At 44.2% G+C, this 12,203-nt stretch overlaps 1 protein-coding gene across 1 annotated transcript in view; it reads left to right on the top strand.

The window, feature by feature from the left end:
• Positions 1-12,203, top strand: part of DGKQ (diacylglycerol kinase theta) — a 513,416-nt gene that overhangs the window by 330,319 nt on the left and 170,894 nt on the right. Inside the window, exon 16 of the mRNA XM_029602759.1 lies at positions 9,287-9,438. Within this exon, the coding sequence (XP_029458619.1) occupies positions 9,287-9,438 (152 nt within the window). The remainder of the gene's footprint in view (positions 1-9,286; positions 9,439-12,203) is intronic.

Here is a 12,203-nt window from a genome sequence, read left to right as displayed (position 1 = left end):
AAAAATGAATATGTGTAAGTGTGTGTGTGAGAGAGAGAGAATAAAGTATGTGCGACTCCCCCCAATCCATAACAATCTCAGGATGACTGGAAATCAAAAAATTCCAAGTATGGAGAGTGGGAGATTTTTTAATCCTTATTAATTTTCATTTTTGGATGGTGTTTTGCAGTATTAGAACACATTTATGTGAGTTTTTAATTATTGGATATTCTATTCATCAGCTGTTTTGACATTTTTTTTATTAGTATGATTTTAATATTATGAATAATTGTTTATATCTTTTGATTTCATTGCTTGATGTTTTGTGATGAATGATTGTTTCTCTTTTTCCATTGTTGCAATGCATAATACAATTGGGCTTGTTGCAGTTTCCAGTTTAATTCTTGTAAGCAAGCTTGGAGTGTTTTGGATGGAGGGGGGGGGGGGGGCACCGAATTACTAGCCTGCCCTGGGCACCAAAATATCTGTCTGGCCCTGCCTTCGAGTAAACTCCATTTCTAACCCAATCATAGAAACATAGAAAAGGACTACAGAAAAGGACCAAACGGTCCTTCCAGTCTGCCCAACAAGCTTGTATGGCGTAGCATCTGCTGTCTTACAATACCTAAGGAAACACACCTTAATTTATTTCACTCTATGTATTTATTGATACAAAATCTTTTTTAGAAACCGGACATTAATATCACATATATATCACTTTACCCCCATACATACCCCATCTACAAAATATCAACCTCACATCATTCTCACCACTCACATCATACACACTACAAATGTTATCATAAAAATCCATCCGCTGTCATACAAGTCACCCCTTTATTTAGTTTCCCAAACCATCAAAGTTAGGGCCCTTGTTGGTTGCTGTCTTTTACCTCTTGCCGTTGAAGCAGAGAGTGTGGGTCCACTTTGTGTACATTTTTATAAAAGCACCGCACTTTTTTTTTCTTTTTTTTTTAAGAACTCCTACTGCTCTGGTAAAACAGAGGTCCAGATGTTAATTTTACACTGAAAGCACTAATCTATTTAGCAAGGAAACATTTTACACAAGTTCTTAACAAAAGCAATGTTGGAGTTGCATCCAAAGTATCAGGCATGTTGGTTAGGGGTTGTAATTGCTACACCAGCAAGCTCCCCCCATGCTTATTTGTTTTCTAGTCCGTAAAATCTAATGTCCTTGTTGAATGCTGTCTGAATCTAATTCCTCTTTTCTCCCTGCCATAAAAGCAGAGAGCAATAATGGAGTTGCATCAACAGTCTGAAGGCTTATTGGGTAAGGGTAGTAACTGCCACACCAGCAAGTTACCACCATGCACTCTTTTTTTAATTTCCATTCTTTAGCCTTTAGGGATCCACAATGTTTATCCCATGCCTCTTTGACATCTTTCATCATTTTTGTCTTCAACATCTCCTCCAGAAGGGCATTCCAGGCATGCACCATCTTCTCTGTGACGAAATATTTCTTGATGTTGGTTCTGAGTCATCCTCCCTGGAGTTTCATATGTGACCCTTAGTTCTACTGATTTCTTTCCAATGGAAAAGGTTTATCGATTGTGTATCACTAAAACCTTTCAGGTATCTGAAGATTTTTATCATATCTCCTCTGCACCTCCTCTCCTCCATGGTATACATATTTAGGTTCTTCAACCTCTCCTCATAAGTCATTTGATGGAGACCCTCCCACCATTTTTGTCGCCCTTCTCTGGACCGCCTTCATCCTGTCTCTGTCCCTTTTGAGATATGGTGTCCAGAACTGAACACAATACTCCAAATGAGGCCTCACCAAGGACCTGTACAAGGGGACTTTCACTTCCTTTTTCTTACTGGTTATTTCTCTCTCTATGCAGCCCAACATTCTTCTGGCTTTAGCTATCGCCTTCTCACATTGATTCACAGTCTTCAGATCGCTAGACACTATCACCCCAAGGTCCCTCTCTTGCTCCATGCACAACAGCCCTTCACCCCCCAAGATGTACAGCTCTTTTGAATTACCACACCCCAGATGCATGTCTGCACTTCTTGGCATTGAATCCCAGCTGCCATATCTTTGACCACTGTTCAGGCTTCCTTAAAACACATCTCATTCTCTGTATTCCTTCCGGCGTGTCTACTCTGTTGCAGACCTTAGTATCATCCGCACAAAGACAAACTTTACCTTTATATCCCTTCTGCAATGTGGCTTATGAATATATTGAACAAGACCAGTTCCAAAACTGACAATCACTCTAGGTTCCATACCAAGGGCGCTCAATTTATAAATCTCCTGTGTGGAACTATATGAAAGGCCTTACTAAAATCCAATTATATTGCATCTAGTACTCTCCCTTGATCCAACTCTCTGGTCATCCAAAGAAATTGATCAGATTTTACCTCTAGTAAAACCGTGCTACCTCAGATCATGAAATCCATTGGAGTCTAGAAACTGCACTATTCTCTGTTTTATCGCGAGTCCATTAATTTGCTCACCTCAAGAGGTTAGATTAACCAGCCTGTAGTTCCTAGCCTTCTCCTTACTTCCACTTTTATACATCTGCTCTTTTCCAGTTTTCTGGCACTACATCCAATTCTAAAGAAGCATTGAAAAAGTCAGCTAGCTTAGCTGCCAGAACTTCTCTTAAGTTCCCTCAATACCCTTAGCTGTATCTCATCCAGTTCCATCACCTTATCTATTTTAAGTTTAGCTCCTCATGAACATACTGTTCTGAAAATCAATTGAGGTTTACCTCACTGCCAGTCTTATTTGTTTTTGTTTTATGTGGTCCTGCTTCAGGCCTTCCACAATGAATATTGAACATAAATCTTTAAGCAAGTTCACTTTTTCCTCATCAGCCTCTACATATTCCTCCCCTTAACCCTTGAGTCTCACAATGCCACTTTTGCACGTTCTTCTATCACTAGCATATTTTAAAAAAATAAGTCTCTTACCTCCATTTTACCGTATTTGCTATTTTTTCTTCCTTCCATTTTGTACTTTTGCATTCCTGACTACTTTCCCACCTCTTAGCTTTCCAGATATTTTCTCTTGTTTCCCACTTTCTGTGATTTCTTACAGTTTATGAATGCTAACCTTTTCTCCAGTACCTTTTCAGCTACTTCTTTACAAACTATAGTGGCCTTTTTTCCCTCTTTATTTAATTTCCTAACAAAAAGGTTAGTTGCCCTTATAAAGCATATACTTTTTGTTTTGCCAACTGCTTTTCTACTTCCCCCAGATTTTCCCATCTGATTAATGACTTCTTGAGGTACTCCCCCATTTTAACAAAATTAGTTTTCCTGCAGTATAGAACCCTTGCCTCTGAATGAACCTTCATCTCTTTTGCTCTAATACTGAACCACACCATCCATTGTGAGTTTTGGTACAGTGAGTACAGTATTATTGATACTGTATCACCACTCACAGCTTGGAGAAGAGACAGCTGAGGGGGGATATGTTAGAGGTCTTTAAGATCATGAGAGGTCTTGAACGAATAGATGTGACTCTGTTATTTACACTTTCGAATAATAGAAGGACTAGGGGGCATTCCATGAAGTTAGCAAGTAGCACATTTAAGACTAATCGGAGAAAATTCTTTTTCACTCAACGCACAATAAAGCTCTGGAATTTGTTGCCAGAGGATGTGGTTAGTGCAGTTAGTGTAGCTGGGTTAAAAAAATGTTTGGATAAGTTCTTGGAGGAGAAGTCCAATAACGGCTATTAATCAAGTTTAATTAGGGAATAGCCACTGCTATTAATTGCATCAGTAGCATGGGATCTTCTTAGTGTTTGGGTAATTGCCAGGTTCTTGTGGCCTGGTTTGGCCCCTGGTGATGGACCCTTGGTCTGACCCAGCATGACAATTTCTTATATTCTTATGTACCATTTAGTTAGTATGTGCAAAAATGTCTGTCACATATGCAGACTCATAAACAGTACATGTGTGCACTGCTGACTGATTCCTTTTCCACATAAAAGAAAACTTAGAAACAGAACCAAGAAGGCTGGAATCCTGACAAAACTCTTCTTCACTTCAATCAGTCTGTTAACCTCACTGCACTATACTGTGATATAAAGAAAGAGATTAAAACAAAATCACTGGTACTGCTTCAATCTCCACTCCTACCTGCCTCTGGTGCAGTGGTTTTCAACCTTTTTTTGGTAGGGACATACTTGACAAATGGTTCTCACATGGTGACACACTACTCATTACAATTTATGGCAGAAATAAAAATAAAAAAGGTCACATATTACTTTTATTGTTAAGAATGACACAAGGGAAAAATAAAGAGTACTCTCTCTGAACATAAATTATATAAATTGTAAACCTCCCATACCAGAACATCACCAACTTCCAGCACTCACCTTACCTAAGAAAAGGCAACACTGAAAATATTAGGAAAACAGACCAAGCCAAGCTGCTATAGAGCCCTATCTAGAAACTACATGCCAGCAGAATACCTTACCTCAATCACACTTGCAGTCTTTTACCTAATAAAGAATAGAGTGACCATAAAGCATAAATAGAAACATGCAGACAAAAACTGAACTGGAAACCGCAACAAGCCAGAGTCTCTGTATGCAGTGCAACAAAGGAAAAAGAGAAATCACTAGTCCGTATAAAATAAAGCAAGAAATATAAAATCAATAGCAGTAAAATCATACTAATAAAAAGAACAGATTATTTCAAAACAGCTGATGAATAGAATATCCAATAATTAAAAACCCATATAAAAAATTTCTAGACACCAAGAAAATATTTCAAAACAGCAGACACAAAGACCAATAAAAATAATAAGGATAAAAAATTGCTCTGCTGGAGCATTTCCAGGTGCCCTGAGATTGTTGTGAATTAGGAGGAAGGGGTGGGGGGGAGGGGTTGCTTGCAACTTTCTCCTCTCTCTGACACATACAAGGGTTGGGTTTGTGGACCCTTGAGCTGACTTGAGAGCAGATGGATCCACCGAGGGGAGGCCCTCTAATCGTACTCTTAGCCGGGAGGCGGTGCAGGACCAAGTGTTTTGGATCTGCTAGGGAGTTAGCAGTCTGTTAGAGATCTGCTACGGATCTGCTGCTCGAGTTAGCAATCTGTTATATCTCTGATGTTAGTTAGACTGTGGAGTTAGCAATCTGATGCTTGATGGGAGGAGCAGTCAGATAGGAGGAACAATTTATAGAGAAGGCTCAGTGTAGCGGGCACCTGGAAAGGGAGGAGTCAGCAATCTTGTAGTGTCTCAGATATCGTCTTGCTAAGGAGTAGCAATCTGTATTGAATCTGATATGGTAGTGGGTGGATCCCTGGGCCGATGGCAGATGACTATGCCCCCGGGAGGATACCCCGAGAGGGACAACTGGCTAGGCTTGAGTATGGAGACAGACACACATAGTTCTTTTATTAAACAGGTTATTAGAAACCACCAGAGGTGGCAGTAGTGAGCTGATATGCCCAGCAGGGCTGTAGTCCCTCAGGTACTGGAACAACGATCCCAGGATGGCTGAGCTGTTGAGAAACTGTAGAAAGTGAGCAGGCAGAATAGGCAGAGCTCATGAACAGAACTAGATGACAAACTCACGTAAGGTCTCAAGTAAGCTCAGGAGCTGGAAAGGTTTAGGCCCTCGAGGAGCGAGTACCTGGTTCCAGGGAAAGCTCTGAGAGAGCAATGGTAACTCACATTTGTTTGTAGCAGTGATAGCTTCCAGGCAGTAGAGAATCTTCAGAGTGTTCAGGAACATGGGCCCTCGAGGAGCGAGTACCGGTTCCTATTTGTAATCTGAAAATAAAGAAAAGAGTGAGGCCCCCGAGGAGCAGGTACCTCTGGTAAGTCTGAGGAGGCAGAGTAGCTTGGATAGGGAAACCTTGTCTGTAACCTTATCCCTTCCTTGCTAACTCAGTTTGTTAGCGTTTTCAAAGACCTTTAAATATTGGAAGCAGATGACGTCATCTCAGGGGGACGCCCCTGAGGTTCGCACCCTTGCTGGTACAAGAGTCGGGACGCGAGCGTGTGCGCCCTAGCCATCAGGACAAGATGGCGGAGTTGCAGCATCGAGCCGGTCCAGGGACGCCGGAAGGAGACGGCATGGATACGCAGCCAGCCGTCCATCAGTCCCGGAGGGAGTCACCACAGAGGGAAAGAGGGCAGAGTGAAGACGTTGAGCAGCGACGGTCGCTACACCAGGAGACCAGACTGGAACTTCACCTTTACCAGCCCTCATTCCCCGCAGGTTGAGACCTTGGGTGCCGGGGCCGGCAGGACTTAGGCAAAGGTCTTCTGGCAGGGGGAGTCTGGTAGGCGGTCCGAGTCGAGGCTGGCGGAGATCTGGCAGAACAGAGACGGTCCAGGAGTTGAGACGTGCAGCAGCGGTGCAAAACGGTAAACCAGGCCAGAAGTCAGGGCAGGCTGAAGACAAGCAGAAACCAGAGAACACGCCAGAGGTCAGGAGATTCAGGATACCAAGCCGAGGTCAGAGCTGAGGAGATGACCAAAGACAGGAGTTGGAAGAGGAGCGGAACCACAAGAGCAGGAACACAGGAATGGAGGCAGGAACACAGGAACTGGAACAAGCTAGAACGCAGGAATGGAAGCAGGAACAAGCAACTAGCTACTCTCATGAGCTGACATGTTGCCAAGGCAATGAATGGAAGCAGAAAGTGGACTTATATAGCCCTAAGCAGTGATGTCATCGTTGGGGGCTGAGCCGAGGTTTCCCACCGCGGCCCCTTTAAATGTGGAGCTAGGTCGCGCATGCCTAGGGAGGAGTCCAGGAAGCAGCCGGTGGCGTCTCCCTCGTGGAGAGAACGCTGCGGCAGAGGTCCGACTTGGCCTGCCTGACAGGGCCGCGGGAGAGGACCGAGACTGGCGTCTTCCAGGTAAGTTGGGGGGACCGCGGCCGGATTCCCAACAATAAGCTCTCTCTCACACACAATTATACACATGCTCTCTCTCACACTTACATAGGCTCTCAGTCCCACAATTACACAATTGCTCTCTTGCTTACATAGGCTCTCAATCACACAAATACATACACACTCTCTCAGTCCCACAATTACACACATGCTCTCTCACTTACAAAGGCTCTCAACCACACAATTACACACATGGTCACTTTCTCTTATACACACAGGTTTTTAATCATACATACACATGCTATCACTTACACATACAGGTTCTCAATCACACAAACAGGTTCTTAACCACATACATACATACCTCCGCACACATACACACACACACGATCTCAAACATATTCTTGCTTGCTCACTCACTCTCTCCCCACCAGACTAGTGGCATCAACAGCTGCCTCCTTTTCTAGTCCTCACGGCCTTGAGAAAGGAGTTCAATCGGCCTCAAGGGCTGACGTTCCTCTTTGTGCTCCAGGCTGGCACTGCTCTTCTTCAGGCTGATGCTGTTTCTCTTCAAGCCAACACTGCATGCACTTTACCTAACATGGTCTCTTCTTCCTGCGTGCACAACCACTGCACCCCACTTCCTCTTCCGGACCGAGGGGATGGGAAGAAGAGACCATGCTGATGCTGCTGACTCCAGCTCTCCTGTTGCGTTCCGCCCGGGCTATCAGCATTCTAAGCCCGCAGAGGATGAGTTACATTTGGACCAGCAGGGGACTGGGAAGTGTGGCAACACACCTACGTGTGCTTCGCGACACACTGGTTGAGAACCGCTGCTCTCGTAAACACAGAAAGCATTGTCACTGCCTCTGAGAGAGAGATCAGACCACTCACTGCAGCAGAAAAGATCATAAAAAGCCCAGTGCCAAAGCCTATGTTTTCAAAGCTTTTTTTAAACTAAGAGACCTTCTAGAAAAAGAGATGCTTCTCTGACTAGAACAAATAGAACGTTTTTTGCACATTCTTAGACTTTTCAGTGGGAGGATGTCCACATCACTTGATCCAGGAAGAAGTGATAAACTTGTTAAAAAGATGCTTCATCGTGATTTTCTCCTGCATCTGGTCTCCTTGCCAACTTGTCCATTCTCACACCTTTAACTTGAATGGGAAACAAACAAATGTAATGAACATTTTTGTTTAAATTTGTGAGCACCCTCCATTTGTTTTGAGTAGCCATGAATGAAATGGAAATGGAATTATTCGTTACATATTACCCATTTGTTTCAAACAAATACATATCCTTACTAACCAGCTAACTCTTATTGAAAATTGCCTTCCAAATAACTAGCCCACTATTTAGCATGACATTAAGCATTAGTGAACTTTAATGAGTTGGCTCCTAAGTACTGAAAATGTAAAGTAAAGCAAGACATTGTTTGGGGATATATTAGCCAGAGGTGGGTAAATCATAGCTCGAAAACCACATACCCTGCCAAAAGTTCTGGTTCATGGCAGTGAGTAGGCTCCTTTCGACATCAGTCAGCTGCAGGAAGAGTGCTGTCAGTTGACAATTTCAAAAGGGTTCCCTCAACTTTCACTGATTCTTGGTTTGTACCGCTAGATGCTGTTTCTTTCCAGTTCTTCTCAGGGTGCAAATTTGGCCTTCAGTCCAGAAAGCTTGCCCACCCTGATACAAACTGCAGGGAAGGCTACTTATGCAAGGGTTATGTTAATCAATTTATATTCAGTTTAAAATAATGTTTATCACCATACAGCAAAATTGATATAGATGCAATGTTTTTTGCCTTTTTCTGAATTTCCATATAGAAGTTTGCCATAAAGCAATTACAACATGAAGAAAATTGCACTTTGGTTTCTTTTCATTGTGGCCAACAAAATTACCTGTTTATCAACTTTTCAGTCTTTGTACAGCTCAAAGATGAAAGTTGCAACTATGATTTTTTTGTAGCTGGAGCTGGGTATTTTTGGTTTTTAAATATGCTGCTTTTGTCCAGACTGCTTAACAACATATCACATAATTATTGCCAAATTACTCATGCTCTGAAAGCTGAATTATATTTATACCCACTGTTACCACTTTTTATTAGCCTTAGAAACAAAAAAAAGAAAATTTAACATGAACCTCTTACATAGTAACATAGAAGATTATGACAGATAACAATCAATAGACCCACCCTGTCTATCCTGTTGCCTTCCTCTTTGCTTCTTTACCACTTTTCCCAACCAACAGTCTCCTCAACCCCATAGTGTTTTTTACCCAAGCTCTTAACCCTGTTCCATTTCCCTCTATGTCTGTCTCAAGCATATTTAAATTCCAGCCATTGTCATCTTCCTCTTTGTTTATTACAAGTCTCCTACCACCCAAGTCTTACTATCATGTGGATTTAAAATATTTGAAATATGATATTACTCAGGGATTTTTAAACTTCTTCATTTTTTTTCTCTCCCAGTGTGCAAAGCTGCCAAAGGACTGTTGCCCTCTTCTTGTATTTGTAAACCCCAGAAGTGGAGGTCTCAAGGGCAGTTACCTACTACACAGCTTTCGAAAATTGCTCAACCCTCATCAGGTCTTTGATCTTACAAATGGAGGTCCATTACCTGGGTAAAACTTTCCTAAGTTTTATTTCTGTTTTATTTCTGGAAATAATAGATCTGGTGATAGTTTGAATGCTATATAGCGACAGAAATTATACATTTAACTGTATTTTTTTTTTTTTACATAGATGCTATACAATCAGCTAGAGAAAAACTGTAATTAAATGAAAAATTATCAAAACAGATACCTACAAAAGTGTTATCTTGGGAGCCTCTGAAAGTATTCCACACGCGGATTCTGGCTTGTAACCACAGTCTTTGGGTTCATTAGATGTGAAGGCATTGATAATAGCACTTGGGGGCCGATGCAACATGACATGTGGTAAAACGGATGCTCGTATTGAGCTCCCGTTTTCCTAACGCATGCACAACCACCTCTCCAGGGCACCTGATGCAATAATCTGAGCTGACGCACTAAAAAGGACGCGCTTATGGGAAGTTGTGCTTCCCTAGCACTCCAAAGCATTGGGCGCCCAGGAGATGTGGCTGTGAGTGGCTTAGGAAAACAGAAATCAGTACGAGCATCTGTTTTTTATCCCGCTGCGTCCAGTGAGTCGCATGCCTTGATGTCAGGTAGCTTACTCCCTCTGCGGCTCGTGTGTGTTGTAAATAGATTCATTTTACAGGTGCATGGCCCAATCTTAAAAAAAAAAGTGTATCGGCTAGGGGAGGCAAAGGATTAGAAGCAGTAGTACAAGCGAATATAGATATTCTAAATCCCTTTAGAACAAAATTGTCACAGACAAGATTGTAGAAACAAAACCTGCAAAACGACAACAGTATTTTTGCTTTTTAGTTGAGACCTTGACACGCGGCAAGACTTAACACCAACTCAGAGGCTGGCATTAAATTTGCCGTGTTAAAAAGTGCGCATCAGGGGCCAGATTTTAAAAGGGTTACGCACATAGGGGTACATTTTCAAAAACAGGGAGCGCGTACTTTTGTTCGCGCACCACCTGCGAACAAAAGTACGCTGGATTTTATAAGATATGCGTGTAGCCGCCCGTATCTTATAAAATCCGGGGTCGGCGCGCGTAAGGGGGTGCACATTTGTGCAACCTGCGCGCGCTGAGCCCGGCGCATGCAGGTTCCCTCCGGAGCAGCCTCCCTCCGGAGCGGCCTCGGAGGGAACTTTCCTTCTGCCTCCCCTCACCTTCCCCTCCCTTCCCCTACCTAACCCACCCCCCCTCCCCTCACCTTCCTTTCCCCTCCCCTCCCTTCCCCTACCTAACCCACCCCCCCCAGCCCTATCTAAATCCCCCCCCCACCTTTGTCGGCAGATTTACGCCTACCCGAGGCAGGTGTAAATCTGCGCGCACCAGCAGGCTGCTGGTGCGCCATCACCCGACCCGGGGGCTGATCCGGAGGCCTCTGCCAAGCCCCCGGGCCGGCGTCACGCCCCCGGACCCACCCCGAACTGCCCCTGACCCTGGACACGCCCCCGGACACGCCCCCTCCCACCTCTTTTATGAAGCCCCGGGACTTACGCACGTCCCGGGGCTATGCGCGCGCGCCAGTGGCCTATGCAAAATAGACACGCCGGCGCACGAGTGCCCTGCTCGTGGAAATCCGGCCGGATTTACGCGCACAGGGCTTTTAAAATCCGGCCCATAAGGTACGCGCATAACCCTTCAAAAACGGCCCTGCGCGCGCCGAGCCTATATTGCATAGGCTTCCGGCACGCGCAAAGCCCCAGGACGCGCGTGAGACCTGGGGCTTTCTTGGGGTGGGCGTGTCGGGGGCGTGATGCGGTCGGCGCGTTATCCGGGGCGGTGCCGCGGGTGTGGTTTTAGCCCAGGGGCGTTCCGGGGGCGTGGCCGCGGCCTCCGGACCAGCCCCCGGACTGGAACATGGCATGTGGCAGCCGGCCCGGCGCGCACAAAGTTACGCCTGCCTCTAGCAGGATAGAGGTGGGGGGGTTTTTAGATAGGGCCAGGGGGGTGGGTAAGGGAGGGGAAGGTGGGGGGAGGCGGAAGAAAAGTTCCCTCCAAGGCCGCTCCGATTTCGGAGCGGCCTCGGAGGGAACGAGCAGCGCACGCAGGGCTCGGCGTGCACAAGTTGCACAAATGTGCACCCCCTTGTGCGCGCCGACCCAGGATTTTATAAGATACGTGCGGCTACGCGCATATCTTATAAAATCCAGCGTACTTTTGTTCGCGCGTGCTCTGTTTTAAAATGTACCCCCAGGCGCACAGTGAATTTCTGCATCAGGGGATAATAGCTAATAGCCTCATCTATATCACATTTACATGTAATGATCGCTATTAGCCAGGCTTGCATTTGGACGTGCTATTCCCCTTATTACATTGGATGTTAGTCTAGTGCATTCAAAACATGCCTTGACCTGTGCGCTGGGCTGAATGCACTTCATTGCATCAGTCTCTCAGAGAGAGCTTGTACCATATGGTATTAAGGTTATGACTGTTGCTGACCAATTTAAAGCCTGCATTAATTGCTAAAAAAACAAAAAACCAAACCTGCATGTTTATGTAGGAATTAAGTTTTATAGCAGTCTGAATTTTTGAATATACCAGCAGAGGAAGTCATGTTCTGTCCCCTTAATCATAGTAAACTATCCAACAATAGTTTCAAGCCAGAAATTAAAAGTCAAAAAGGTTTGAGAAAAATTCCACAAAATTTTGAGTTTAACCACCCCTTCAAGATACATTAAAAATTAAGTACATTTGTCTATTCTGCTGATTTTGCAAATGAAGGTGTATGTTTCTATGATTTTGTTTTGGTAGCATCCAAATAAAACTATCAGAAGGGAGG

The sequence above is a fragment of the Rhinatrema bivittatum genome, chromosome 1, assembly GCF_901001135.1.
Source record: "Rhinatrema bivittatum chromosome 1, aRhiBiv1.1, whole genome shotgun sequence".
In the NCBI taxonomy this organism is placed as follows: domain Eukaryota; kingdom Metazoa; phylum Chordata; class Amphibia; order Gymnophiona; family Rhinatrematidae; genus Rhinatrema; species Rhinatrema bivittatum.
This window is presented reverse-complemented; position numbering and strand designations above follow the sequence as displayed.